The sequence below is a fragment of the Oncorhynchus tshawytscha genome, linkage group LG13 (assembly GCF_018296145.1).
Source record: "Oncorhynchus tshawytscha isolate Ot180627B linkage group LG13, Otsh_v2.0, whole genome shotgun sequence".
Lineage (NCBI taxonomy): Eukaryota > Metazoa > Chordata > Actinopteri > Salmoniformes > Salmonidae > Oncorhynchus > Oncorhynchus tshawytscha.
Genome location: NC_056441.1, coordinates 16543209 through 16568910, shown reverse-complemented (window position 1 = coordinate 16568910; position 25702 = coordinate 16543209). Strand labels below are relative to the sequence as shown.

Sequence of the window (25702 nt, the reverse complement as noted above, 5' to 3'; positions counted from 1 at the left end):
CCTAATAAACCAGCAGATCGGATCTAACATCCCTAATAAACCAGCAGATCGGATCTAACATCCCTAATAAATCAGCTGATCGGATCTAACATCCCTAATAAATCAGCTGATCAGATCTAACGTCCCTAATAAACCAGCCGATCCGATCTAACGTCCATAATGAGCCAACTGATCTGATCTAATGAGCCAGCAGATCTGACTAACGTCCCTAATGAGACAGCTAATCTGATCTGACTAACGTCCCTAATGAGACAGCTAATCTGATCTGACTAACGTCCCTAATGAGACAACTAATCTGATCTGACTAGCATCCCTAATGAGACAGCTAATCTGACTAACATCCCCAATGAGACAGCTAATCTGATCTGACTAACGTCCCTAATGAGACAGCTAATCTGATCTGACTAACGTCCCTAATGAGACAACTAATCTGATCTGACTAGCATCCCTAATGAGACAGCTAATCTGACTAACATCCCCAATGAGACAGCTAATCTGATCTGACTAACATCCCCAATGAGACAGCTAATCTGATCTGACTAACGTCCCCAATGAGACAGCTAATCTGACCTGACTAACGTCCCCAATGAGACAGCTAATCTGACCTGACTAACGTCCCTAATGAGCCAGCTAATCTGACCTGACTAACGTCCCCAATGAGACAGCTAATCTGATCTGACTAACGTCCCCAATGAGCCAGCTAATCTGACCTGACTAACGTCCCTAATGAGCCAGCTAATCTGATCTGACTAACGTCCCCAATGAGCCAGCTAATCTGACCTGACTAACGTCCCTAATGAGCCAGCTAATCTGACCTGACTAACGTCCCTAATGAGACAGCTAATCTGATCTGACTAACGTCCCCAATGAGACAGCTAATCTGATCTGACTAACGTCCCTAATGAGACAGCTAATCTGATCTGACTAACGTCCCTAATGAGACAGCTAATTTGATCTGACTAACGTCCCTAATGCGACAGCTAATCTGACTAACGTCCATAATGAGACAGCTAATCTGACTAACGTCCCTAATGAGACAGCTAATCTGACTAACGTCCCTAATGAGACAGCTAATTTGATCTGACTAACGTCCCTAATGCGACAGCTAATCTGACTAACGTCCATAATGAGACAGCTAATCTGACTAACGTCCCTAATGAGACAGCTAATCTGACTAACGTCCCTAATGAGACAGCTAATCTGACTAACGTCCCTAATGAGACAGCTAATCTGACTAACGTCCCTAATGAGACAGCTAATCTGATCTGACTAACATCCCTAATGAGCCAGCTGCTGCTGAGTCAAAAGTTAAACTGCAGACCTGGAGCACCAAGTGGAGATGAGATGGACAGGAGAGAAAGGAAGGCCTTCATGGGGTGAACTAACCTTCCTGATTAAATGTGGAGGGGTGCGCTCCGGGATGACATTTCCACTAGGTACAGATCTAGAATCAGCATCCCCTCTCCCAACCTTAACTATTTAGTGGGGTAATTGCAAAACTGATCCAAGATCAGCATCTAGGAGCAACTTCACCCTACAACTAGGAGTACTGGGATGGGAGGTGGGGTTTACCGTGATAGGTGTGCCCTGTGACTGGGCTACTTGCACCTGCTGTAACTGTTGCATTGTGGTCCCCTGCAGCACCTGAAGGGGGGAAGGAAGAGAGAGGAAGAGAAAGAGGGAGCTTTACAAACATGACTACAAGCACATGCAGCGTGCAGAGTGCAAAGGAAAAAGTAGCACACACACACAAACACCGGTCATCAGATCTCACACACACACACACACAGTCAGACACCGGTCATCAGACACACACACACAGTCAGACACTGGTCATCAGATCACACACACACAGTCAGACACTGGTCATCAGATCACACACACACACACAGTCAGGCACCAGTCATCAGATCACACACACACAGTCAGGCACCAGTCACAGATCACACACACACACACACACACAGTCAGGCACCGGTCATCAGATCACACACACAGTCAGGCACCGGTCATCAGATCTCACACACACACACAGTCAGACACCGGTCATCAGACACACACACACACACACAGTCAGACACTGGTCATCAGACACACACACACACACACACACAGTCAGACACTGGTCATCAGACACACACACACACACAGAGTCAGACACTGGTCATCAGACACACACACACACAGTCAGACACTGGTCATCAGACACACACACACACACAGTCAGACACTGGTCATCAGACACACACAGAGTCAGGCACCGGTCATCAGATCACACACACACACACAGTCAGGCACCGGTCATCAGATCTCACACACACACACAGTCAGACACCGGTCATCAGACACACACACACACACACACAGAGTCAGACACCGGTCATCAGACACACACACACACACACACAGAGTCAGACACCGGTCATCAGACACACACACACACACACAGTCAGAGTCAGACACCGGTCATCAGACACACACACACACACAGTCAGACACCGGTCATCAGACACACACACACACACAGTCAGACACCGGTCATCAGACACACACACACAGAGTCAGACACTGGTCATCAGACACACACACACACAGTCCGACACTGGTCATCAGACACACACAGTCAGACACTGGTCATCAGACACACACACACACAGTCAGACACTGGTCATCAGACACACACACACACACAGTCAGACACTGGTCATCAGACACACACACACACAGTCAGACACTGGTCATCAGACACACACACACACAGTCAGACACTGGTCATCAGACACACACACACACACACAGTCAGACACTGGTCATCAGACACACACACACACACACAGTCAGACACTGGTCATCAGACACACACACACGTCAGACACTGGTCATCAGACACACACACACACAGTCAGACACTGGTCATCAGACACACACACACACACAGTCAGACACTGGTCATCAGACACACACACACACACACAGTCAGACACTGGTCATCAGACACACACACACACACACACACACACACAGTCAGACACTGGTCATCAGACACACACACACACAGTCAGACACTGGTCATCAGACACACACACAGTCAGACACTGGTCATCAGACACACACACACACAGTCAGACACTGGTCATCAGACACACACACACACACACACACAGTCAGACACTGGTCATCAGACACACACACACACACAGTCAGACACTGGTCATCAGACACACACACACACACACACACACACACACACACACACACACACACACACACACACACACACACACACACACACACACACACACACACAGTCAGACACTGGTCATCAGACACACACACACACACACACACACACACAGTCAGACACTGGTCATCAGACACACACACACACACACACACACACACACACACACACAGTCAGACACTGGTCATCAGACACAGACACACACACAGTCAGACACTGGTCATCAGACACACACACAGTCAGACATCAGTCATCAGATCACACACACACAGTCAGACACACACACACAGTCAGACGCCGGTCATCAGATCACACACACACAGTCAGGCACCGGTCATCAGATCACACACACACACAGTCAGGCACCGGTCATCAGATCACACACACACACACAGTCAGACACCGGTCATCAGATCACACACACACACACACACAGTCAGACACCGGTCATCAGATCACACACACAGTCAGACACCGGTCATCAGATCACACACACAGTCAGACACCGGTCATCAGATCACACACACACACACACACACTGTCAGACACCGGTCATCAGATCACACACACACACACACACACACAGTCAGACACCGGTCATCAGATCACACACACACACACACACAGTCAGGCACCGGTCATCAGATCACACACACACACACACACACACACAGTCAGGCACCGGTCATCAGATCACACACACACAGTCAGGCACCGGTCATCAGATCACACACAGTCAGGCACCGGTCATCAGATCACACACACACAGTCAGGCACCGGTCATCAGATCACACACACACACAGTCAGGCACCGGTCATCAGATCACACACACACAGTCAGGCACCGGTCATCAGATCACACACACACAGTCAGACACCGGTCATCAGATCACACACACAGTCAGACACCGGTCATCAGATCACACACACACACACAGTCAGACACCGGTCAACAGATCACACACACAGTCAGACACACACACAGTCAGACACCGGTCAACAGATCACACACAACAAACAATGAGCATGTGAACTGAATTATGGTTGGAAGAAATGCATAGAGCAGAAGGGATGCAGATTTAATGGAGAAAGAGCAGCTGGTAATGAAGATAAAGATGTATCCTACAGTAGGAAATGGGAGTTCCAATAAGACACTGTAGATGTGCAATAGAAATGGAAGTTTGGTTTCGTAACAGATCAGTCCGTTAGGGACTTTGTGGCCCGAGAGGGAATGTGACAGAACTGGTGCAACAGTGACGACTAGTGACACCGAAAGCTCTTAGCAGGCAAGTCTGGCAAAGACACACACACACACACACACACACACACACACAGGAATTGAGCAATGAATTAGGACCTCATTACCCTCCTCCCTCAATCCCCAGGTATCTCACACTTTATCCATCTGTTTTTCAGATCCTTTCCCCTCTTCCATCCCACCATCCCACTTCCTCCCTGGCCTCTTAACTGTAACCCAGTAGTCTAAACTAGTCACCTATTCTAAGGTGCCAGTCATGTAGTGACCTCCCCTGCTCTGCTCGGTGACTGTGAGGGGACTGTGGTAGTAACAGTAACAGTAGCTCTAGCCTGACTGTGGCTTTGGAACTGTGACAGATCAGTGAAACGAAGGCAGCCTGCTGAAGCAAGGAGAGAGAACACATTCAACAGGGAGCGAGAATAATGGAGCAAGAGAGGGAACACAAAAGAGAGACAGAGGGGTGCCTGGGGAACCACACTCAGAGAAGGAAAAAGACTAGGGATGAGGGGGCAACCCACCCATCTGTTTACTCATATGTTCCTCCTCTTCAGAGATAAGTACAGCGGAGTGGCAGAGAGCAGTCTCACAGGGAGTCTAGGTTGCATCCCAAATGGCACCCTAATCCCTATGGGCCCTGGTCAAAAGTAGTGCACTGAATAGGGAATAGGGTGACAGGGACACAGCCGTAGTGTTACTGTACTGTTCTGGACATCCAGCAGAGAGGGGAGTGACTGAAGTGGGCAGATCAAATGGCCCTGTATCACTGCTTTTATAGCTGTGTGTTTGTGTGCTGGGTGTGAACGGGACATTCATCCATGCTGGTGGGAAAGAGTGGAGGCCAGAGTGCGGTTTGGCTGTGCTTGCCAAGGATAATATCAATAAAACCCACTGTTATTACCCCATTCACACTGCTTTATAGTGGACAGGGTTGGAGAGGGTTGTTGACTGGGAGAGTGTTAGGAGAGCTGGTGATCTGCCAGGCTGTGTCACGGTGTGTGTGTGGTGTACACTACATCTTTGCCTAGGCTGACTGTTGGTAGCTTACCGGTTGTTTGTGGAGTAGTATGCTCTGTGTGTCTGGTGTGGTGCGTGTGTGTCTGCACACGTGGTCTCTCCGTCTGTGTCAGTGCAGGTCTGTTCTCCAGTTTACCTGTCCTTGCTGTGGCTGTGCGATGATGATCTGTCCAGGCTGGATGGTGGTAGCCTGTTGTCCAGTGGCCTGCTGGCCCTGCACCTGGCCTGGCTGCTGAGCCAGGGTGAAGTAGTACTGAACCGGCTCTGCTGGGGCCACCGACTGACGCACCTCCTCCTGTACACATACAAAAAGAGAGGGGGCAAGAAAGAGAGAGAGAGAAAAAAAGAGAGAAATGGTGAGAGAGAGCGAGAGAGATGGTGAGAGAAAGAGAGAGGGGATAACAGAGAAGCCTATCAGTCCATTACATCTCCATGAATTATTTTGCCAGTGTAATACAATAGGTAAGAGACCCAGATTAATAACTGATAGGGCCTGGATGGATGAGTAATGTGATTCTAAATAGAGGGTACATCCCAAATGGCACCATATTCTCTATTCAGTGCACTGCTTTTGACCAGAGCCCTATGGGAGCCCTATGGGAGCCCTATGGGCCCTGGTCAAAAGTAGTGCACTACATAGGGAATAGGGTACCGATTGGGACAAGGCCGGAGGATCCATTAGCACTGGAGGACCTTGATGATCCCAGTCGACAACACTCAGGCTCAAGGCCTTATGGGTCTTCACAACCCAACAACACTTTTCAGAACACAAGAACACTTCAGCAGACAGAAAGGGATCGTTTCCATTCATGAAAACAAGACCTTGGCACACTATTGAGAATGTTTTAATCATAAACTGTGAATGGAAAGCTCATTCAATGACACATTGGACATTTCGTCAGCCATTAACAAGCATGAAGGCTCTTTGTGTCTAGTCTGATATGGTCTAACAACTGCCAGCTAGAGCAATGCCACAGCACTACAAGCACCATATTTCTTTGTGCTCAGAAAAGTCAACTCAAGGCCTCATCATTGTCAGAAGTACAAGGTAACAGTTCCCTAAAAGGTGCGGGTTGGTTGATCTTCCAGGGTACTGTAGGAGGTGGCAGTTTCCCCGTCACCAGAAGCGTAAACACCCCTCTCCCAGCTCGATGATGTCACAGCTGAGAGTGTAGGATGTTTACACCCCTGGCCACAGACTTGGTGAATCGGTCTATTTAGGTGGCCACAATTTAAAATGCTTAGGAGCCACTGTTCAGCCTAACACACCATCAATCTGAGTCAGGACTGTAATGTGGTAGAGGGGGCAGCCGTTAACACAGTGGTGATTATGTTGATAGTGATTGAAAAAATGGGGGATTGGTGGTGGTTCTGATGGAGATTAGAGGCTATGGTGGTGTATTGGTGGTGGTTCTGATGGAGATTAGAAGCTATGGTGGTGTATTGGTGGTGGTTCTGATGGAGATTAGAAGATATGGTGGTGTATTGGTGGTGGTTCTGATGGAGATTAGAGGCTATGGTGGTGTATTGGTGGTGGTTCTGATGGAGATTAGAAGATATGGTGGTGTATTGGTGGTGGTTCTGATGGAGATTAGAGGCTATGGTGGTGTATTGGTGGTGGTTCTGATGGAGATTAGAGGCTATGGTGGTGTATTGGTGGGGGTTCTGATGGAGATTAGAGGCTATGGTGGTGGTTCTGATGGAGATTAGAGGCTATGGTGGTGTATTGGTGGTGGTTCTGATGGAGATTAGAGGCTATGGTGGTTCTGATGGAGATTAGAAGCTATGGTGGTGTATTGGTGGTGGTTCTGATGGAGATTAGAAGCTATGGTGGTGTATTGGTGGTGGTTCTGATGGAGATTAGAGGCTATGGTGGCACTGTTGGAAGTAATGGGCAGCCAGACGCTGCAAACATCCGACTGAAAGCCCTTGCTGTCCAAACCCCAGCTTCCAGTCAAGGATGTTTACAGCGTCTCTAGGCTGCCAGGAGTGGTACTCCACCCTGACGGGGTCCTGAAAGTAAATGTAGATAGAACCACACACACACACACACACTACCTGTCGTTTGGGGGGCTTGAGCTCGTCCCGGGGCACAATGTCGATAAGGAAGTCAAACTGGTCAAACTTCGTTATCGCCATGGCAATGTCGTTCCTCTGTAACACAGGAAATAAGAGTTGAGGCTGAACATTAGGCTCCTCATCAGTATGTGAAAAAACTAGGCTAAATATAAAATCGGCTTTGTACTTCTGCTGCTGCTCCAAATATAGCCTTTTTGAAAGCGTTCGAAGAAAAGACAGTTTATAAAAACTTCTAAGTCAAACTCGAACAGCTTTGTAAACAATAGTAAAAAGGAGTTTGCTCTCAGTGGAACTGTAAAAAGCTTTGCCTACTTCAATCAACGCATACCATGTAAAAACAGCAGAATTAGCCATAGAGCCATAGAGCCATAGGCCCACTGTGAGCAGCACCAGATTAAGGACACCGAGAGTTGTGTGATGTATTCTTAGCATCACTGTCCTCCCGAGGCCCACTCCTCTAGTGTGTGTGTCATTTTCCACAGGATATTGGCATCTAAGTCCCCCATTGGGGCCCCCTACATATGTGTATTTATAGCGCTGTGAGATTAATATATCAGGTAACACTGGGTCACATCCACAGTTGTTATATTGATGAGCGTCGCCATGGAGACCCTGATCGGCGTGCCGTTGCCACAACGGAACCCTAGCACCGACGAGAGCCGGAGTGTGTGAAAGAGAGATAGAATGAGTGTGATTGCAAGCAGAGCTGTCTTATTAATAAAACACATGTAACACCACCTGTGGTGTAAAAATGCAATTAACGTGAGGAACTTGAAACCAAATTGGCATTCTATTTCGAGGTTATTAAAGGGTAGGAAGCATTTGTTTTTACTCACCAAAGTAAAAACACAGTGTGGTCAAAGACTTAGTAACTTAGTTGTAGTCACGATATGGTTACCTATAACTACAAACATACTTATGTTTAGTTTTTTAAACATATTTAATAACTTATGTTCAGGGATATCTTCTAAACTACAATGCGCTATTTCTCAACGTCTTATGGAGAAACTACTCTGCGTTAGTTAGCATGAGTTGGCTAAATTAGCCACTAGCCATGCAGACCGAGTGTTGTCAGTGGTGAGCTATAATCCACCAAACACAAGGCGGTGTTAAGTGAACAACCAAGCAGATTCCCCACACGTGGGGGCTGCGTGATCTCCACAAAGTAGGGTACCAGAGTTTTTCCAACCTTGGCTTAGTACTAGCGAGCTACCGTAGATGACTGACTGTGCTGTTGTGATCATTTCAATCTGCCTGGAGTTTTCCTACGATCACCGTCTTATTGTAGACTCTCCTCCTCATCTCCTGTGACCAATGCCGCCTCTGGAATCTGTCTTTAGATTTACCTCACTATATCGCTATTGGATTAGCAGACTCCCCCTCGGTTGGTGAAATGGCCTCTCCCTCTGAAGCACCTCTCTCCTTAGCCAACTCAGCTAGGTGATTATCATGAAACCAATTTTAAACATGTCTGCAGCAAATGGGGTTACAAAACCATGATGCATCTGCAACAATCAACTATCATGTTGTGTTACTTTAAATAGATTTCCACCCCAAATTCCCATTTCCGAAATGCGTCTGGATTAAATTCTGGTAATTTTATACAATTTTACTTTAGAAAAACCTAACTTATTTGAATAAAACAAAATATCTTGCTGTAATTTGCAATTTAAAAATGGTATACTACTTTAAATTTACATTAACCTAAAATATTTATTACATAAAACCAGTGTGCGTGGTCTCATTACCGTAACACTCCACAATCAGTTTTTAAATAAAGTTTAAGTTATTCTCTTATATGCCACGAATATCCACATCTTAATAAACCAATATTACCTGTAAAGACCTTGGATAAACAGTTGCGGTAATTAACATTTTTGCACTGGTAATTGTGGAATTATGGGGGGAAAATAAATAAATAAATAATATATATATATAGTGCATTTTTGTGGAAAAATACATAATATCTGATCCTAATCTCAGTGAACCAAAAGGTAATTTCGTGGAAAATAACACTTGAGAATTTTTGGGTTAAATACCAGTTCCGTGAGAATGACTCAATCGTTAAGTCTCCGCTTTCTCTACTTCACATCTGCTGGCTTTTTTTGTGTGTGTTCTGTGGGTCCCTGCCTGTGCTAGACTAGGCTTACTACTTAGCTTTGTTGACGGTGGTGGTTGGCTAGATTACTTAGTTATTTTAGCCTGCTAGCTAGCTTAGCCAGCTAACTTTAGCTAGCTGGCCAAGATAACTACATAAACCGGTAACATTATTTGATAACTGGTTAGATGGTTTAATTTAATGCAGCTGTAAGATAGGTGTCGATAGCAACTGGCTGACTAATGCATTGCTAACGTAACGCTAGTTGGCTAGCAACCTTGCAAATTGGAGTTGCTTACCAAGATGACATTGAACATTTCTGAGTGGCCTAGATACAGTTTTGACCTAAATTGGTTTTGAAATCTATGGCAAGACTTAAAAATGGCTGTCTAGCAAATATTGTACATACCCCAAAAAACTCACAGCTGTAATAGCTGTGATTCTAACATGTATTGACTCGGAGTTGAATAATTATCTAATCAAGATACTAGTATTTTTTTTTTTTTTTAAATGTTAGAATTTTTCTTCGACTTTGACAGAGTATGTTGTGTAGAAGGTTGACAAGACATTTCAATTAAATGTATTTGAATACCACTTTGTAACACAAAATGTGGAAAGAGTCAAGGGGTGTGAATACTTTCTGAAGGCTCTGTGTGCATGGATGAAGAAGAGAGAGAACTGGGGCACTCTGCTTTAATGTTTCATTGTATGGCTGACTGGCTAGTCTGCCCTCTGACACACAGGTGCGACTAGCCCGGGCTTTCAAAACCACTCTGATCAACCCACTCTTTTCTCTCCCTCTCTTTTCTATCCCTCTCCCAGTCTCCCTCTTTTCTCTCTCTCCCTTCCTCTTGCTTCTCTCACTCGCTCTCCCGTTCTCTTCTCTCACACTCTCTCCCCACAATCGCTTTCACTTTGTCTCTCTCTAGGTCTTCCCCATTCCCTAGCGTCACTCCAGGATCCATGTAATTCTCCTGGCTCTGGGATAAGAGAGCAAAATGGCGTTGCGAGTAAAAGTGGGTCACGGGAGCCTAGGTTTGCTTTCAGAGGGGACAGACAGAAAAGGATTTTAACAGAGCTGGTCCTCAGGGGATGGCGGTGTGGGGCCTCTACACACACACAGGGACCAGCACAACTGCATGTGTTGTCTTTAAATGTAAAATTGGGTCAGCAGACTGCATGTGCATCTGCGTGCAGGCGCGTGACCTCTTTACAGACTAGAGAAGATGCGTGCGTGACCTCTTTACACACTAGGGAGGGTGTAACTGACCTGTAAGGTGCGTCTCTTGTTGTCTTCAGTGTGAATCCAGGCCCTCAGCGTGAGCTCTGTGATGAAGATCTGAGCTGCCTTGGCAAACAGCACTGGAGCCTCCGCACTGATCATCTATGGAGACACGGTGATGACATGTTAGAACTAGGGGGAAACAGGGAACACACACACAGAACACAAACGTACACAACTAGATAGGGTTGTATAGATAGGCCGCCCGTAGCCTTTGCTACTAAAGGGAAGAGACCTAACCTAAACTTTCCACTGAGTGACATTTAGAAGTTGGGCATCTCGGGGAGTTCGCCCGGAAGGCAAGCAGCAGGCTACAGAGCTGCTGGGTCATGGCTAGCATAACAAACACACACACTCTGCGTCATAGCTAGCAGAAGGGTCCCTCTAGATGTGCAGCATGTCAGTGATCTGCTGATCTCCAAGGCTTGGGTTACATGAAGCAACTTTCATGCAATTTTAGTTGCAAATGACATCATCTCAAGCAACTTTGCTGTTACATGAAGGAACTCAAACGCAAATAAAATTGCATGCAACAGCCAATCATGTCACCTGCTGCCTTACATTGTGGTTTCACAAATAATTTGTTTATCCAACCGTTTGGTTATTGTAACAACACGGATATAGAACAGCCTGTACAATTTAGCTAGTTAGCCAAAATGACATCGCAAACACCAACACAGCTAGCTAGCTATGAGCTAACCAAGCTAGCAACAAACTACAATATATTTATTTTTATATATCTTTTTGCATTACAAACAGAATCTCAAAAACGCTGTAAAAATGTATAAAAGATCTGGCAAGTCTTGGGCGATGGTCTTCCACAGATTCAGATAAGGTGTTGTTCATGTAACCAATGTGAAATGGCTAGCTAGTTAGCAGGGTGCGTGCTAATAGCGTTTCAATCGGTGATGTCACTCGCTCCGCGACCTTGAAGTAGTTGTTCCCCTTGCTCTGCGAAGGCCGCTGCTTCTGTGGAGCGATGGGTAACGATGCTTCGAGGGTGGCTGTTGTCGATGTGTGCAGAGGGTCCCTGGTTCGAGCCCAGGTAGGGGCGAGGAGAGGGACGGAAGCTATACTGTTACATTCAGACAAGCAGTTCAGCAAGGCTGGGCAGTAGCTTAAGTGGAGGGAGCTTCGATGGCACAGAGAGGGAGCAGTGTCAGTCAGTTACTTAGACAAGCCCAGAGATCTTCAACAGGACATTCAGACAAGCAGTTCAGCAAGGCTGGGCAGTAGCTTAAGTGGAGGGAGCTTCGATGGCACAGAGAGGGAGCAGTGTCAGTCAGTTACTTAGACAAGCCCAGAGATCTTCATCAGGCACCAAGTCTGTTGTCTCCTCTTCTGTAGGTAGGCTGGATAGTCCACTACTGAAGTGTAGCACCCATCTGGGTGATACTTGGCAGCTATAAGCACCAGAAAGACCATTACACCTCGGCAGTAGTCTGGAAACAGTCCCCTGCGAGGCGGGCCCTCTCAACTCCTCACACTGCTATATCAAATGGTAGGCCCATTTCAGTTGAAACTGGTAAGGGAGAAGTTTGGATTCACTTACATTTATTGACTGCTAAACCGTGTACAATCATTTGTATACTTCTCCTGCTGTGCTAGTCTCTCTTCTGTCTACCCTGATTGCGGTTTGTGCTGCGCAGCACTGACAGCTGTGTTGACATGACAATTGGGTCAGAATTCCGAACCTTAGAAAGTGTCTGTTTTGATTGGCTGTTGCTTGCAACTAGTTGCACAAAGTTGAAAAGTTTCAACTGGGTGCAACCAAGTTGCAGATGAGTTGCAGAGTGTTTCACAAAGCAGTCAACAAGCAACTCAGTTACAATCAACTAAAATTGCATGCAAGTTGTAACTGCAGCCTTCAGTTCAGCTTATTTTCTCCACCCAGTTAAGCTGCTACTGCTAGTCTATTAAGCTGCTACTGCTTGTCTATTAAGCTGCTACTGCTTGTCTATTAAGCTGCTACTGCTTGTCTATTAAGCTGCTACTGCTTGTCTATTAAGCTGCTACTGCTTGTCTATTAAGCTGCTACTGCTTGTCTATTAAGCTGCTACTGCTTGTCTATTAAGCTGCTACTGCTTGTCTATTAAGCTGCTACTGCTTGTCTATTAGCCACTACGGGATGGGTGTGTGTATTGTTGTAAATGGTTAGATATTACTGCACTGTTGGAGCTAGAAACAAGCATTTCTCTACACCCGCAATAACATCTGCTAAACACGTGTATGTGACAAATACAATTTGATGAAGTACGATTGCAAATAACATGCCTCCTCAAAGCATTGTCTACAGAATGAGCTAGTGGGTCCTATGAATCCTATTAATTTCAGCCAGCTGTGGACACCTCAGCTACACATTGCCATGTTTTGTAATCTGAATAGGGTGTTGATGAAGACGTCAGAGTGATCACAGAGAGTGGTGACCTGTGATGTGTAAGCCCCGCCTCCTACCTTCACATCTTCATCCAGCTTCATGATTTTCTTGATTCGGGCGAGAGGCAACTCCTGCACGCGGAAATCCTTCTGAAACAGAGCCAAGGGGTGTTAGGGGCAGGTCATGTGGAAACCACTTGTGAGGTATGTATGTGTACCACAATGAAGGGTGTGTGTGTGTCTGCAACATCCATGCTTGTGTGTGTGTGTGTGTGTGTGTGACAGAGGGAGGGCGTGACGTACCACCGTGAGGTTCCTGATCTCTTCCATGACGCGTGGCCAGAACGACTGTAGGCTCTGCTGGGCATCGCTGCCCCCGGCGCCAAACGAATCTGCAGACATGCTCACTGCAGGGGGAGGGAGGGAGAGAGGAGGAGGGAGGAGAGTGGGAGAGACCAATAGACAGGAAAAGAGTGTGAAAGGGCAAAATATCAGATTCAGAAAAAACGACATATACACTATGATTTACTGTATGAATGAACAATGATCTTGAGCAAAGAGTCGATCAATGAAAGGCAGATGAGTGAATCAAATCTACCAAGAACAGCACACCAGAGTTGACCGACGACAACAGCCAAAGGCCCCACTGGCCAGAGCTCTAGCAACTCCATAGGAAAACCTTCAATTAGAACACATTGAATTTTAAATATAGGCCGGGCCGTTTCTATTTCTGTTGCTGCCCATCAATCCTTGACATGCCTAACGACAGATCGCTGCATGGCACAACCACATTAGTAGCCTACAGCTACATCAAACAGCATCAAACAGAAGACTCTAGTCTGTCATGTCACTGTGGGGTATTAGTGACCCCAAGTCTGAGGACAGGCCTGAGTGCCCCATTCTTTAGGCAGCGGGGATCTTGATCCTGCCATTTAGATACTTAGCAAACTACATGCATAGCTGGACTGACATACCTGACTGAACATAACGTATTTGGCACATCTTAGATAGTTAACATATTATAAGCAGTGGGGTAGCACGCACCCCCCAGAGCTTTGGGACGCCCGCACATTTGCTTTTGACAAAAATCATACCGTAGGTAATTCAAAATACCCCGGTATAACGGCACAAGCCTAGCTCAGAGTATTCCACTCCCCGTAGTAACAACTCACCACCGCACTCAAGCACCAAAACACACACACCTCCATATCCACATAACTCTGCAACGTGAGGCCCGAGTCTGGCTCCCAGAAAGGGAACGCACCAGGTTACTATGGCATGCCAGGAATTCTGCTGTGAACATTAGCCTGCCTGTCTGAGCCGGTCTACAGTGCAACCTCACCTCTCCCTCTCTTCTTTCCTGGGAATAATGGACAGGCAACAAGAGAAAAGGGAAACACTATAATAGCTGGGTGTGGTGTGTGTCCAGTCAAGGGTGTGTACAGCGGAGCAACTTTAACCCAACGCTGAGAAAAAGTGCCAGAGGCTAGAACAGTGGGAGGTAAGAGACAGGGAAGGAGGGAGGGAGGGTCGTTGCAGTCCGACGGCTATGCAAACCAGCTATGTGGGTCAAACATGATGATGAGAATATGAGAGAGAGAATGCAAGAGAAAGAAGAGAGAATGTGAGAGAGAGCGAGGGAGAACGAGAAGAGAGCGAGAAGCATAAAAACATGACCACACAAAGACTCTAGTCCTGCCTCTCAGCCATTGGCCACAGCTTAGTCCTGCCTCTCAACCATTGGCCACAGCTGAGCTCACATCCTCCATTAGTTCAAAACACAGACAGTATGACAATAAATCAGTTCTGAACCATGAGCATTCCTTCCTGTTATTTTCAAATAGAGAGTAAATCAATCAGAATGAAATCAGGGGGGTGGAGGGGTCGATTAATCAATCAGACCAGATGTAATGGCAGGCCAGGATAGTTATTGTCCTCTAAAAGTGTTTGTGATGAGTTGGACTGCCCAGTGTCCAGTTTCATTTCAAGGTTGATTGAAGTCCTGTTGCAAATCACTAACCCGCTTCCCCTTAGCCGACAAAACAATCCCAGCATTCATGAGGGCACAGATGAAGACAACAATGATGGGATTTGTAGTCTTATGGTGGAGTCAGGCTAAGCCTACAATGAAGAACCAAATGCCCTTGTTTCTAGTTTACCATACCTGATCTGGTCTGAGTGGGAGAATGACAAAACAAACCATAAAGAACAGTATAATGACACACCTTCCAGGAACACTGTTTCATTTGTCTACTTTCTACAGCTCCAAGGCAGCCCAGCGTTTTAACAGCGGTGCCAGGAGTTGATCTTGTGATGGATGCAGTAGGAGAGGACATCCGTGTATGCATGTACACTACCGTTCAAAAGTTTGGGGTTACTTAGAAATGTCCTTGTTTTTGAAAGAAAAGCACATTTTTTTGTCCATTAAAATAATTGATCAGAAATACAGTGTAGACATTGTTAATGTTGTAAAGCCAGTTTGCACTGTTCTGTGAAGGGAGTAGTACACAACGTTGTACAAGATCTTCAGTTTCTTGGCAAATTCTCACATGGAATAGCCTGACAAGTTTCAGAAGAAAGTCCTTTGTTTCTGGCCATTTTGAGCCTGGAATCGAACCCACAAATGCTGATGCTCCAGATACTCAACTAGTCTAAAGAAGGCCAGTTTTTTATTGCTTCTTTAAATCAGAACAAAAGTTTTCAGCTTTGCTAACACAGTTGCAAAAGGGCTTTCTAATGATCAATTAGCCTTTTAAAATGATAAACTTGGATTAGCTAACACAACGTGCCATTGTACGCCTCTGTAGATATTCAATGTAAAAATATATATATATATATATATCTAAAAAATTAATCTGCCGTTTCCAGCTACAACATTAACAATGTCTACACTGCATTTCTGATCAATTTGATGTTATTTTAATGAGCAAAAAAAAAAAGTGCTTTTCTTTCAAAAACAAGGACATTTCTAAGTGACCCCAAACTTTTGTTTTTACGTATGCGTGTATGTGGGGGCGGCAGGTAGCCTAGTGGTTTGAGTGTTAGGCAAGAAACCAAAAGGTTGCTAGATCGAATCCCCGAGCTGACAAGGATAAAATCCGTTGTTCTGCCAACTGAACAAGGCAGTTAACCCACTGTCCCCCGGTAGGCCATCATTGTAAATAAGAATTTGTTCTTAGCCGACTTGCCTAGTTAAATAAAGGTTACATTTAAATAAATAAAAAATGTGTATGTGTATTCTCTCCAAATGGTAGCCAGATAAGAAATGATAATTAGACGATTCACTTAACACCATGACAGGGGACTATCTGGCTAATTACCACGGCAACAGTGGGATTTCTGTGGTGGCCCAGGGAGGAAATGGAGAGCGGGAACGGGAATTAAAAGAGCAAACACTTCAATTAATGAGCGATAAATGAATGAATGAATAAATAAACAAGTAGGACCTAACCGCCACAGCTGTCTCCACTTACACACGCACACACACCAAACCTCAGCTGACTGAACTAAATAGCTCCGGAGCGGGGCTTTTTTTCTCTCGGGGAGAGCATGTGATACAATTATTAATCTCACTGTGTGACCCTACGACCTTCAATATACACACGACGCCCGCCACAGACCAGTTCTCACGTCAATAGACACTCTATGCATATAAGCACTGTAGGCAATAAACCAGTCTCCTTCTGCAGTCTTAGCCTAGCAGAAACCTGATCCAATATCTACGAGTGAGCCTCTCCAAATGGGGACTGATGTCCTTGAAGAGGCAGTGACCAACACATGTTCATTTGGAGCGTCAGGCTGTGGTGTTCCGTGTGATGTAAAGGTAAAGAACAAAACAGTGCTATGTGGACATAGGGTCCAAGTGGAGAGACACACCCGTGCAGCCAAGTGTAACCAGTCACTGTTCACAATGAGTCATTTTAATAGATTTTTTCTACGATAGGTGCTCACGCAAATTAAAAAAGGTATGTAAACGGTGTTCTCTCTCCACTACACTGCTGGTGATGTTGACTGGTTACACTTGGCTGCACTGGTGTGTCTCTCTACTTGGACCCTATGTCCACATAGCACTGTGACTTGATGTAATGTGCTGTTCTGTAATGTGCTGATCTTTGATATGTGTTCTTCTGCACTGCCATTACCCTGTTTTTTACTGTGCTGTGTTCCACTGTGCTATTCTGCACTGTGCTGGCGGTGCTATGCTGCACTGTGCTGGCGGTGCTATGCTGCACTGTGCTGGCGGTGCTATGCTGCACTGTGATGCTTTCCTCTCCTCTGCAGTTCTGTTGCCCTTCAGTGGTCAGAGAAGAGTAGATGGCGGTGTACAGTTTCTCCTGACCTGCACAGTGTGCTTCGTCGGCAACACTGACCATCCGCTGCCGCTTCTCCTCCTGCATCCGTGTCTCCCCTTTCTCTCCCCTCTGAGAAAGTAAAATGGTGTTCAGCAGCCGGATCTGCTGAATCAGCAGCATTGTTGTCCTGCCAAGCCCAGCCCCTCTGCTCTGCTCTCCCCTGGCAGGTCGGCCACAGACACACTCACAGCAGTGTCATCAGCTTCAGGTCCAAACTGACAATGACACTCCATACCTGGGCCCTTCTGGGACTGAACTCGCCCTAGAATATCAGAAACAACTGGATAGGGGCAAGGAAAATGGTGGAAACTCTTCATCTAGTCCTCTCAGATTTCGACTAGAGACGATATTACCATTTTGCCTGTACTGATCCTGTTCTTGTAGATTCTGCAAGGGGGGAGTCCGAGGTGCAAGAAAGGAGTGACTTTTCAGATTGGAGTGATGCACTGCAGGTAGCTGTTTCTGCATAGGGAGGTGTTCGCTGCTCAGGTAAATGCATCGCTGACGGAAAGAAAATGAATGAGTAACACTAATGATGAACACTGAGTTAATCGCTTCCTTAATGGCCTGGCTGGTGGATTTTAATGAGACAATTATGGTCATCCACAATTCCATGACCATCACAACACTAGTTGGTCCCATTTCAAACCTCAAGCTTTAGAGTGCATTAACAACGTAATGCAACCACAGGGGAACTTCACAAAGGGAATAGATTTATTGACTAATGGACAATAAGTATAGCCTAGCCTATAGCCTAGCCTATAGCCAAACCTTGGCCTGAGTGAGGACAACATCCTAAAAGGTGTTTTCTAATGTATTCCAATAACATCAGTAGGATATCAATAATAGGCTTCCATGGTATGCAGTAGTCTGTATTGTTTCAAGTAAGGCTAGCATGGAGCAGTAAGGCTAGCATGGAGCAGTAAGGCTAGCATGGAGCAGTAAGGCTAGCATGGAGCAGTAAGGCTAGCATGGAGCAGTAAGGCTAGCATGGAGCAGTAAGGCTAGCATGGAGCAGTAAGGCTAGCATGGAGCAGTAAGGCTAGCATGGAGCAGTAAGGCTAGCATGGAGCAGGTTAAAGGATAAAGATTTTGCAGTCATGGTACCATGACTCCTCCTGACTGGTTCAAAATGTTGACAGAAGTAGTTCTGGCTAACTCATTAATCCAGACTTGTGAAACTCCCCCAGGAGAGCCTGCACTGAATAACTCTGAAATGTTGAAGAAAAACAAGAATGCATTCAATGGTCAACTACATGCTCATGTGAGGGTTTATTTGGCTCTGGGCATTGTGTTGTTTTAACACTAACATGATTTGACATAATGTTACTCCTGGATTATTTTGTCAACCTCTAACTGGAATGACCTTTCGGAACAGAGGAATGTAGCCTACCACTTTGCCTTTGGCCAACAACTAAAACATCTATTCCAAAAACAAAACGTGTAGTTCACGGTTTAACAGCCTGGAACTTCTACAGGAAATACATTATTTGGTAACCAAATGATTAAATATTCACAGATTTGTAATAGGTTGACAGGTGCTCAAAAGAGACATCTCGTGTCAATCCCACTTGCCACCTCCATTCTCCCCTCCTTGATTGTTGTGAAAATACTTAAGTGATGAGGGGCAGATACAGAGTAATAGAGGTCACTAATCAGATCCTCCATCAGAGAAAGAGAGGAGAGAGAAAGAAAGGGAGAAAGAGAGGAGAGAGAAAGAAAGGGAGAAAGAGAGGAGAGAGAAAGAAAGGGAGAAAGAGAAGAGAGAGAAAGAAAGAAGAAGATAGAATTTCCTCAAAGGACTGCAACAGGACAGGATGGGAATGTTACCTTTTTGTATTGTCGGAATAAAACTATATCCTTACAATGATCATTAAGGTGAGCTACTGCAAAATGTCAGGTGCAAGAGCACACAAACTGCAGTTATTCAACCAAAGGCAATGGCTAGGCTATATAAGCTAGCTAGGCTATCAGTAAATGATGTATGATAAGCCTACAGTGCAAACAGTAAGGGTACATATTGCACAAGCTGCATGCAACGTCAATAGCGGAGGTCACATTCTAGAAGGATGACTGCCTTGGTCAACTCAAGGAAAGTCACTAAATACAAGCCCTCTAGGATTCTGTTTAGCAGAAAAACACTGTCCCATTTTTGGGAATGTTATGGGGGGCAAATAAAACACAATTTCATGCTTCTTCTCCTCACGTTATGGATTGACATGGGAAGCTCAGTCAAGCTGCTTCATCCAGTGACATCAGCGGGGGGAAAGACTGGGAAGAACAAGTGTGAACATGAACATTTCTAAATAAAGCATTGAAAAAAAAAATTACTGACGGAAAAGAAACTGAAAAGAAAGAAAAAAACAGAAGAAGCAATCATCGTTGAATCCTATTATGGGCAAAGCAGCAGCGGCATATCAAACAAAATGCACCTATATTCATTCAGGTCAGAGGTAAACCCCCCCCCACACACACACACACACACACACACACAAATAAGAGAACAGAAATTGGCAGTGTTGCAGCGTGCCGGGTAAATTATCTACTCAAGAACAAAATAGGAGCCTGGTTCTCGTTCTCAGCCAGTCAGTGAATTACAGACTAACCAAGAACACGTAGCTAGATCTGTATGAGCACGTTGTGATCAGTTTGCGGTGGATGCTATGCTTGAAGAGAGCCGCGGCCTGTAATAATGTCTGACAGCCAGCCCTGACCCATGTCAAAGTCGTCCATCCCACTGGCCCTGTGCTGTGCTCTGTCCCTGCAAACTTTGCCCTTGGTTCTGCTTCAAACCAACTCCAGGAAGAACTCGCTCCGCTCTGATGTCCCAAGGTCATTCAACAGAGGAGAGAGAGAAACCAGAGAGGGAGGGGGGAGCGAGAGAGGGAAAGAGAGAGGGAGGGGAAAGTGAGAGGGGGGGGGATGAGAGAGCGGGAGGGGGGGAAAGAGAGAGGGAGGGGGAAAGAGAGAGGGAGAGGGGAGGGGGGGGGGAGCGAGAGGGGAAAGAGAGAGGAGGGGGAAAGAGAGAGGGAGGGGGGGGGTGAGAGGGCGGGAGGGGGAAAGAGAGAGGGGAGGGGGTGAGAGCGAGCAATAGAGAGAGCGAGACGGGGAAAGAGAGGGAGGGGGAGCGAGAGAGCGGGAGGGGGAAAGAGAGAGGGAGGGGGAGGGGTGGTGAGAGCGAGCAATAGAGAGAGCGGGAGGGGGAAAGAGAGAGGGAGGGGTGAGAGCGAGCAATAGAGAGAGCGAGACGGGGAAAGAGAGAACAGGTTTTTCAACTTTCACTGCAGCACTTGCATGGACGACCCCATTTTCATCACTTCTTTCCTTTGAGCGCAAAGAAAGACATCTCTGTCCGCAAGTCCCTTATTCCTCATCCCTCACTGTCCTTTCATCCCTCTCTCTGCTGACAGAAAGACTGCGGGAGTCAGTCTCACATTCTTGTGACCTTCATCGAACAACTAGGCCCAGGCAGCTCTGGCACCCACTGCTGCTACCTGCATATTAGCCTCAATAACATAACACCACCAGCAACCTTTACCTGGCAGTTTGGCTCATGTGTTGACAACACACAACATTACATACACACTCAAAACTGGGCTGCCTGCAAGGGCAAAGGAATATGGCACACAAGACCTGTGTGTAGTCACTTTAGCTGGAGAGCGTGCTTGCTGCAAGTATGTGTGTATGGTCGAGTGCGTCTGTGTGTTTGTTTGGATTTTCATTTACTTTCCCAACCATTTTGCTTACGATGCAGTCCCGCTCACCTGCAAATGATATTCAAATCTCATGCAAACAGTGACGGGAGCTGGGATTTGGCAGCCAGGGCTTCAGCTCTGGAGTTATTGTCCTCCGTCTCCCCAACGGGACTTCATTTTGTCAGAGAGAAAGGCACCAATAGAAACGTTCAATTAGGGAGGACAGAGCTAAAGATGTTATAAAGATTCCATCTAAAGAGAGCTCACAATCCCACATCAAAAACCCCACAACTACGAGGTCTTGGATTGTCCCCCAAACATCCAGCAGTCAGCCCAGCAACCATCTTGCCCTCTCCATTGCATCACTGTCAGGCGAGTGTTAACTACTGGCCCTAGCTGGCCCTGGTCAGCAACCGCATTCACAGCACCGCAACCATCCTGGATGACTTTGAAGTCTGTCTCCCTGTGAGTACAGTGCTGGGCCGTTCTACCACAGCGCTACAGAGTCAATAACCAACACAGCCCAGAGAGAGAGAGACTAACAGCTGCTAACGTTCTGCTTGAAAGTCCAAAGTCAAAGCACAGCAGTAGCAGGGTCTCAAATAAACGCCAGCTACGGCTGTTCCACAGAACAAACAGCCTTATTCAATAGAACTTGTCTCAATATTAGTAGCCTACATTGTAGTGTTCATAGGAAAACATTAACATGACTCAAATCAACTGTGAAAAAATATATATACACATTCGCACCACTTTCACAAAATGCTAACTAAAGATGTCAACAACACCGATCCTGTACTGGAGTGACAGTTGAAGGACATGAGGGTGGCCGGACAGACTGCTGTCCGGTGCAGAAATATACAACCAAAACACACACACAGATTTCTCTCAAGGAGAAAAGTAGAGGACGACAAAAGAGGAGGAGGACAGGGAGAGCATCCAATCTCTGCAGAGAGAGAGATAGATAAAGACGAGAAGTGACAAAAGTACACATGGGTAGTGGAAGAGTCCTGCTGTGGTCTAAAACACAGCCAGGTCTGTGGTTACTAGTGTGTCTGAGTTGTCACACTTACCCTGTGCCCTTCATGCTGTGTAGTAGGCTGTGGAAGAGCAGGAGAGAGAAAGGCTGTACTCTACTCTGCATTGTAGACGAGAGAGGGGTGGCTGGTTGACACACAAAATCTCTGTAGCCCTCAACTTCCTCGGGCCCCAGAACCAGGAACAGACAAAAGGCAGTCTGCCCGTCCACCGCCTTTACAAAGCATATAGCCTGCACGACAGAGAGAAGAGCATTCACCACCACCCCTTTACCCCTCCCCCTCAACTGAGTCTCCACCGCTCCCCCCACCACCCTCCTTCTCCTAAACACACACCCCTCTCTCCTGTTTCTCCTCTGACCAAGTCCCCATTTGCCCCACAGCTGAGCGTCTCCCTCTCTTCCTATCACTCGTTTCCTCTCTCTCTCCAGGACAGCGACCCTTTCGTTTGTCATTCAGTTGACCCCTGCCTCAGCACACAGGAGGACAAAAAAGAAAAAGAGAGGTGAAGGAGCAACATACGGCAGAACAGCAGCACTCCAGCGTCCCAGTTAAAAATCTCCTCCTGCCTCCTTGCCCTTTAATATTCAAAAGTAATCAATCTAGCCTGCAACATGATACTCAGACCCCGCCCCTGACCGGGCTCCTGCCCCGCTCTCAGACGATCCCCCAATGACAGGACAAAGGCCTTGCTTTCTATTGGCCGAGCCACATGCTCGTAGGCTCTGACACTTTCCACGCTCCTCCCCCTTCCTCCACCCAACCACCCATTTCACCGCCAGCCAACTTCCTGTTTTAAGTTACCTTGAGCTGAAGGATAGGGGTCAAGGAAAGAAACGAGGAAGAGAGAGAAAGAAGAACCAGACAAAAAAGAAAGAAAGTTATAAAAAAAAGTGCATTAGAGTGAGTGAGGAAGTGGTGCGTTAGAGTGAGTGAGGAAGTGATGGAGGTAGCTTGCCTCTGCATTCTGTGTCCTCCAGTTGATCTTGCGTTTCTCATGGCTGTACAGAGAAGAAAGGAACCACTGGCTGCTCTCTCTGACAACTGTTCCCTGCTTATTTACAATGTCAAACTAAATGTCTCCCTGAGTCCCGCCTCCCCACAGCTCGGACTGGCCAGTGATGTAAGCAGCCCTGCCACCCCTGATTGGCCAAGGGGAGTGTCAGAATGGATGCCGCATGTTGAAGCCACATGATTTAAAGAGAAACGGCATATTGAGCAGACACTCACTCCGCCTGATACGTGTGCACAGGCATAAAGTACACGCCTGTCCTTTCGCTGTCACAGCAGGTAGAGAGAGAAGCTCAACATCCAGGCTATCTACTACCTCTCACGTCTGTTTAAGTGATAATAACACAAAAACATAATTGAAAGGTATGCGTCCGTTCATTCACAAAAATGTACTAGAATAACTACTTATTACACAATGAACTTCATGTGAATTAATGAGGCTACACATACATGCTATCTGATAGTAAGATCCAGATTCAGCAATAGATTCATGAAATACTGAATACCTAGCTCTAGGCTACTAATAAAAACATGTTTTATTTTATAGGGGTAGTGGCTGGGGGTATATAAATGCTGTTGTTATCTGATCAGGAGTTAGACAGTCAGCCATGCTGTTCTGTTATCTGATCAGGGTTTAAACAGACAGTCAGCCATGCTGTTCTGTTATCTGGCCAGGAGTTAAACAGACAGTCAGCCTTGCTGTTCTGTTATCTGGCCAGGAGTTAAACAGACAGTCAGCCTTGCTGTTCTGTTATCTGGCCAGGAGTTAAACAGACAGTCAGCCTTGCTGTTCTGTTATCTGGCCATGAGTTAAACAGACAGTCAGCCATGCTGTTCTGTTATCTGGCCAGGAGTTAAACAGACAGTCAGCCTTGCTGTTCTGTTATCTGGCCAGGAGTTAAACAGACAGTCAGCCTTGCTGTTCTGTTATCTGGCCAGGAGTTAAACAGACAGTCAGCCTTGCTGTTCTGTTATCTGGCCAGGAGTTAAACAGACAGTCAGCCATGCTGTTCTGTTATCTGGCCAGGGGTTAAACAGACAGTCAGCCTTGCTGTTCTGTTATCTGGCCAGGAGTTAAACAGACAGTCAGCCTTGCTGTTCTGTTATCTGGCCAGGAGTTAAACAGACCGTCAGCCATGCTGTTCTGTTATCTGGCCAGGGGTTAAACAGACAGTCAGCCTTGCTGTTCTGTTATCTGGCCAGGGGTTAAACAGACAGTCAGCCTTGCTGTTCTGTTATCTGGCCAGGGGTTAAACAGACAGTCAGCCATGCTGTTCTGTTATCTGGCCAGGAGTTAAACAGACAGTCAGCCTTGCTGTTCTGTTATCTGGCCAGGAGTTAAACAGACAGTCAGCCATGCTGTTCTGTTATCTGATCAGGAGTTAAACAGACAGTCAGCCTTGCTGTTCTGTTATCTGGCCAGGAGTTAAACAGACAGTCAGCCTTGCTGTTCTGTTATCTGATCAGGAGTTAAACAGACAGTCAGCCATGCTGTTCTGTTAACTGGCCAGGAGTTAAACAGACAGTCAGCCATGCTGTTCTACAAAATAACCTTAACATTAGGATGATCAAAAGTAATAGGGTGCCATTTGGGATGCAAGAATGGTGTTTGGAGGAGCACTGTATATGGTGTTTGGAGGAGCACTGTATATGGTGTTTGGAGGAGCACTGTATATGGTGTTTGGAGGAGCACTGTATATGGTGTTTGGAGGAGCACTGTATATGGTGTTTGGAGGAGCACTGTATGGCTAAAAATCTGGTTAACAACAGATTAAGAAAATATCCTGGCACTGAAGTGAGAGATTTTATGTGAGGGGGGCAAAGCAATTTGCTGAAACAGTTGCTTTTAGCTGGCAGTCTGCACAGATGATGGTGGAATGACCTGAGGATTATCCTGCATATTACCGCTGCAAATCCCTTACTGTACTGAGAAACAAGCCAGAGAGAGAGAGAGAACAAACTTGCTTCATTAATGAACAAACCAGGGGGAGGGGAGGCGGAAGGAAGGACAGAGGAGTGTTGCTACAGGAAGTGGGGGGGTGAAGAGCGAGAGAGAGCAAACCTTCTCCAATAATTAACAATCTAGGGAAAGGGGGAGGAGGAAAGAAGGACAGAAAGGAGAGTGCTGTTACAGGATGGGGGGGATCTCTTTCATATACCAGCTGTTTCAAAAAGGCATAGAAAAAAAGAAGTAAAAAATAAAAATGTGGAAAAATAAAAGCAACCTAAAAGACCTAGAGCAGGGTGGAACTAGAGCAG

General features: G+C 46.2%; 1 protein-coding gene across 24 annotated transcripts in view; it reads right to left on the bottom strand.

Annotated features, from left to right (window-relative positions):
* LOC112264383 (nuclear transcription factor Y subunit gamma) overlaps nt 1-25702 on the bottom strand; it is a 53980-nt gene that overhangs the window by 2821 nt on the left and 25457 nt on the right. The window contains exons 1-8 of one of the 24 annotated variants that reach the window (XM_024440954.2): nt 22955-22971; nt 22469-22665; nt 13652-13755; nt 13427-13498; nt 10961-11074; nt 7572-7667; nt 5650-5808; nt 1573-1644 (exon numbers count right to left, since the gene is read on the bottom strand). In XM_024440954.2, coding sequence (XP_024296722.1) covers nt 1573-1644; nt 5650-5808; nt 7572-7667; nt 10961-11074; nt 13427-13498; nt 13652-13750 — 612 coding nt within the window. In that variant the 5' untranslated portion in view covers nt 13751-13755; nt 22469-22665; nt 22955-22971. Of the gene's footprint in view, nt 1-1572; nt 1645-5649; nt 5809-7571; nt 7668-10960; nt 11075-13426; nt 13499-13651; nt 13756-17687; nt 18243-19906; nt 19930-21464; nt 21538-22468; nt 22690-22954; nt 23052-23390; nt 23512-25702 lie in introns of those variants that run through there. The other 23 variants (XM_024440952.2, XM_042295249.1, XM_024440955.2 and 20 more) reach the window with 23 other exon arrangements.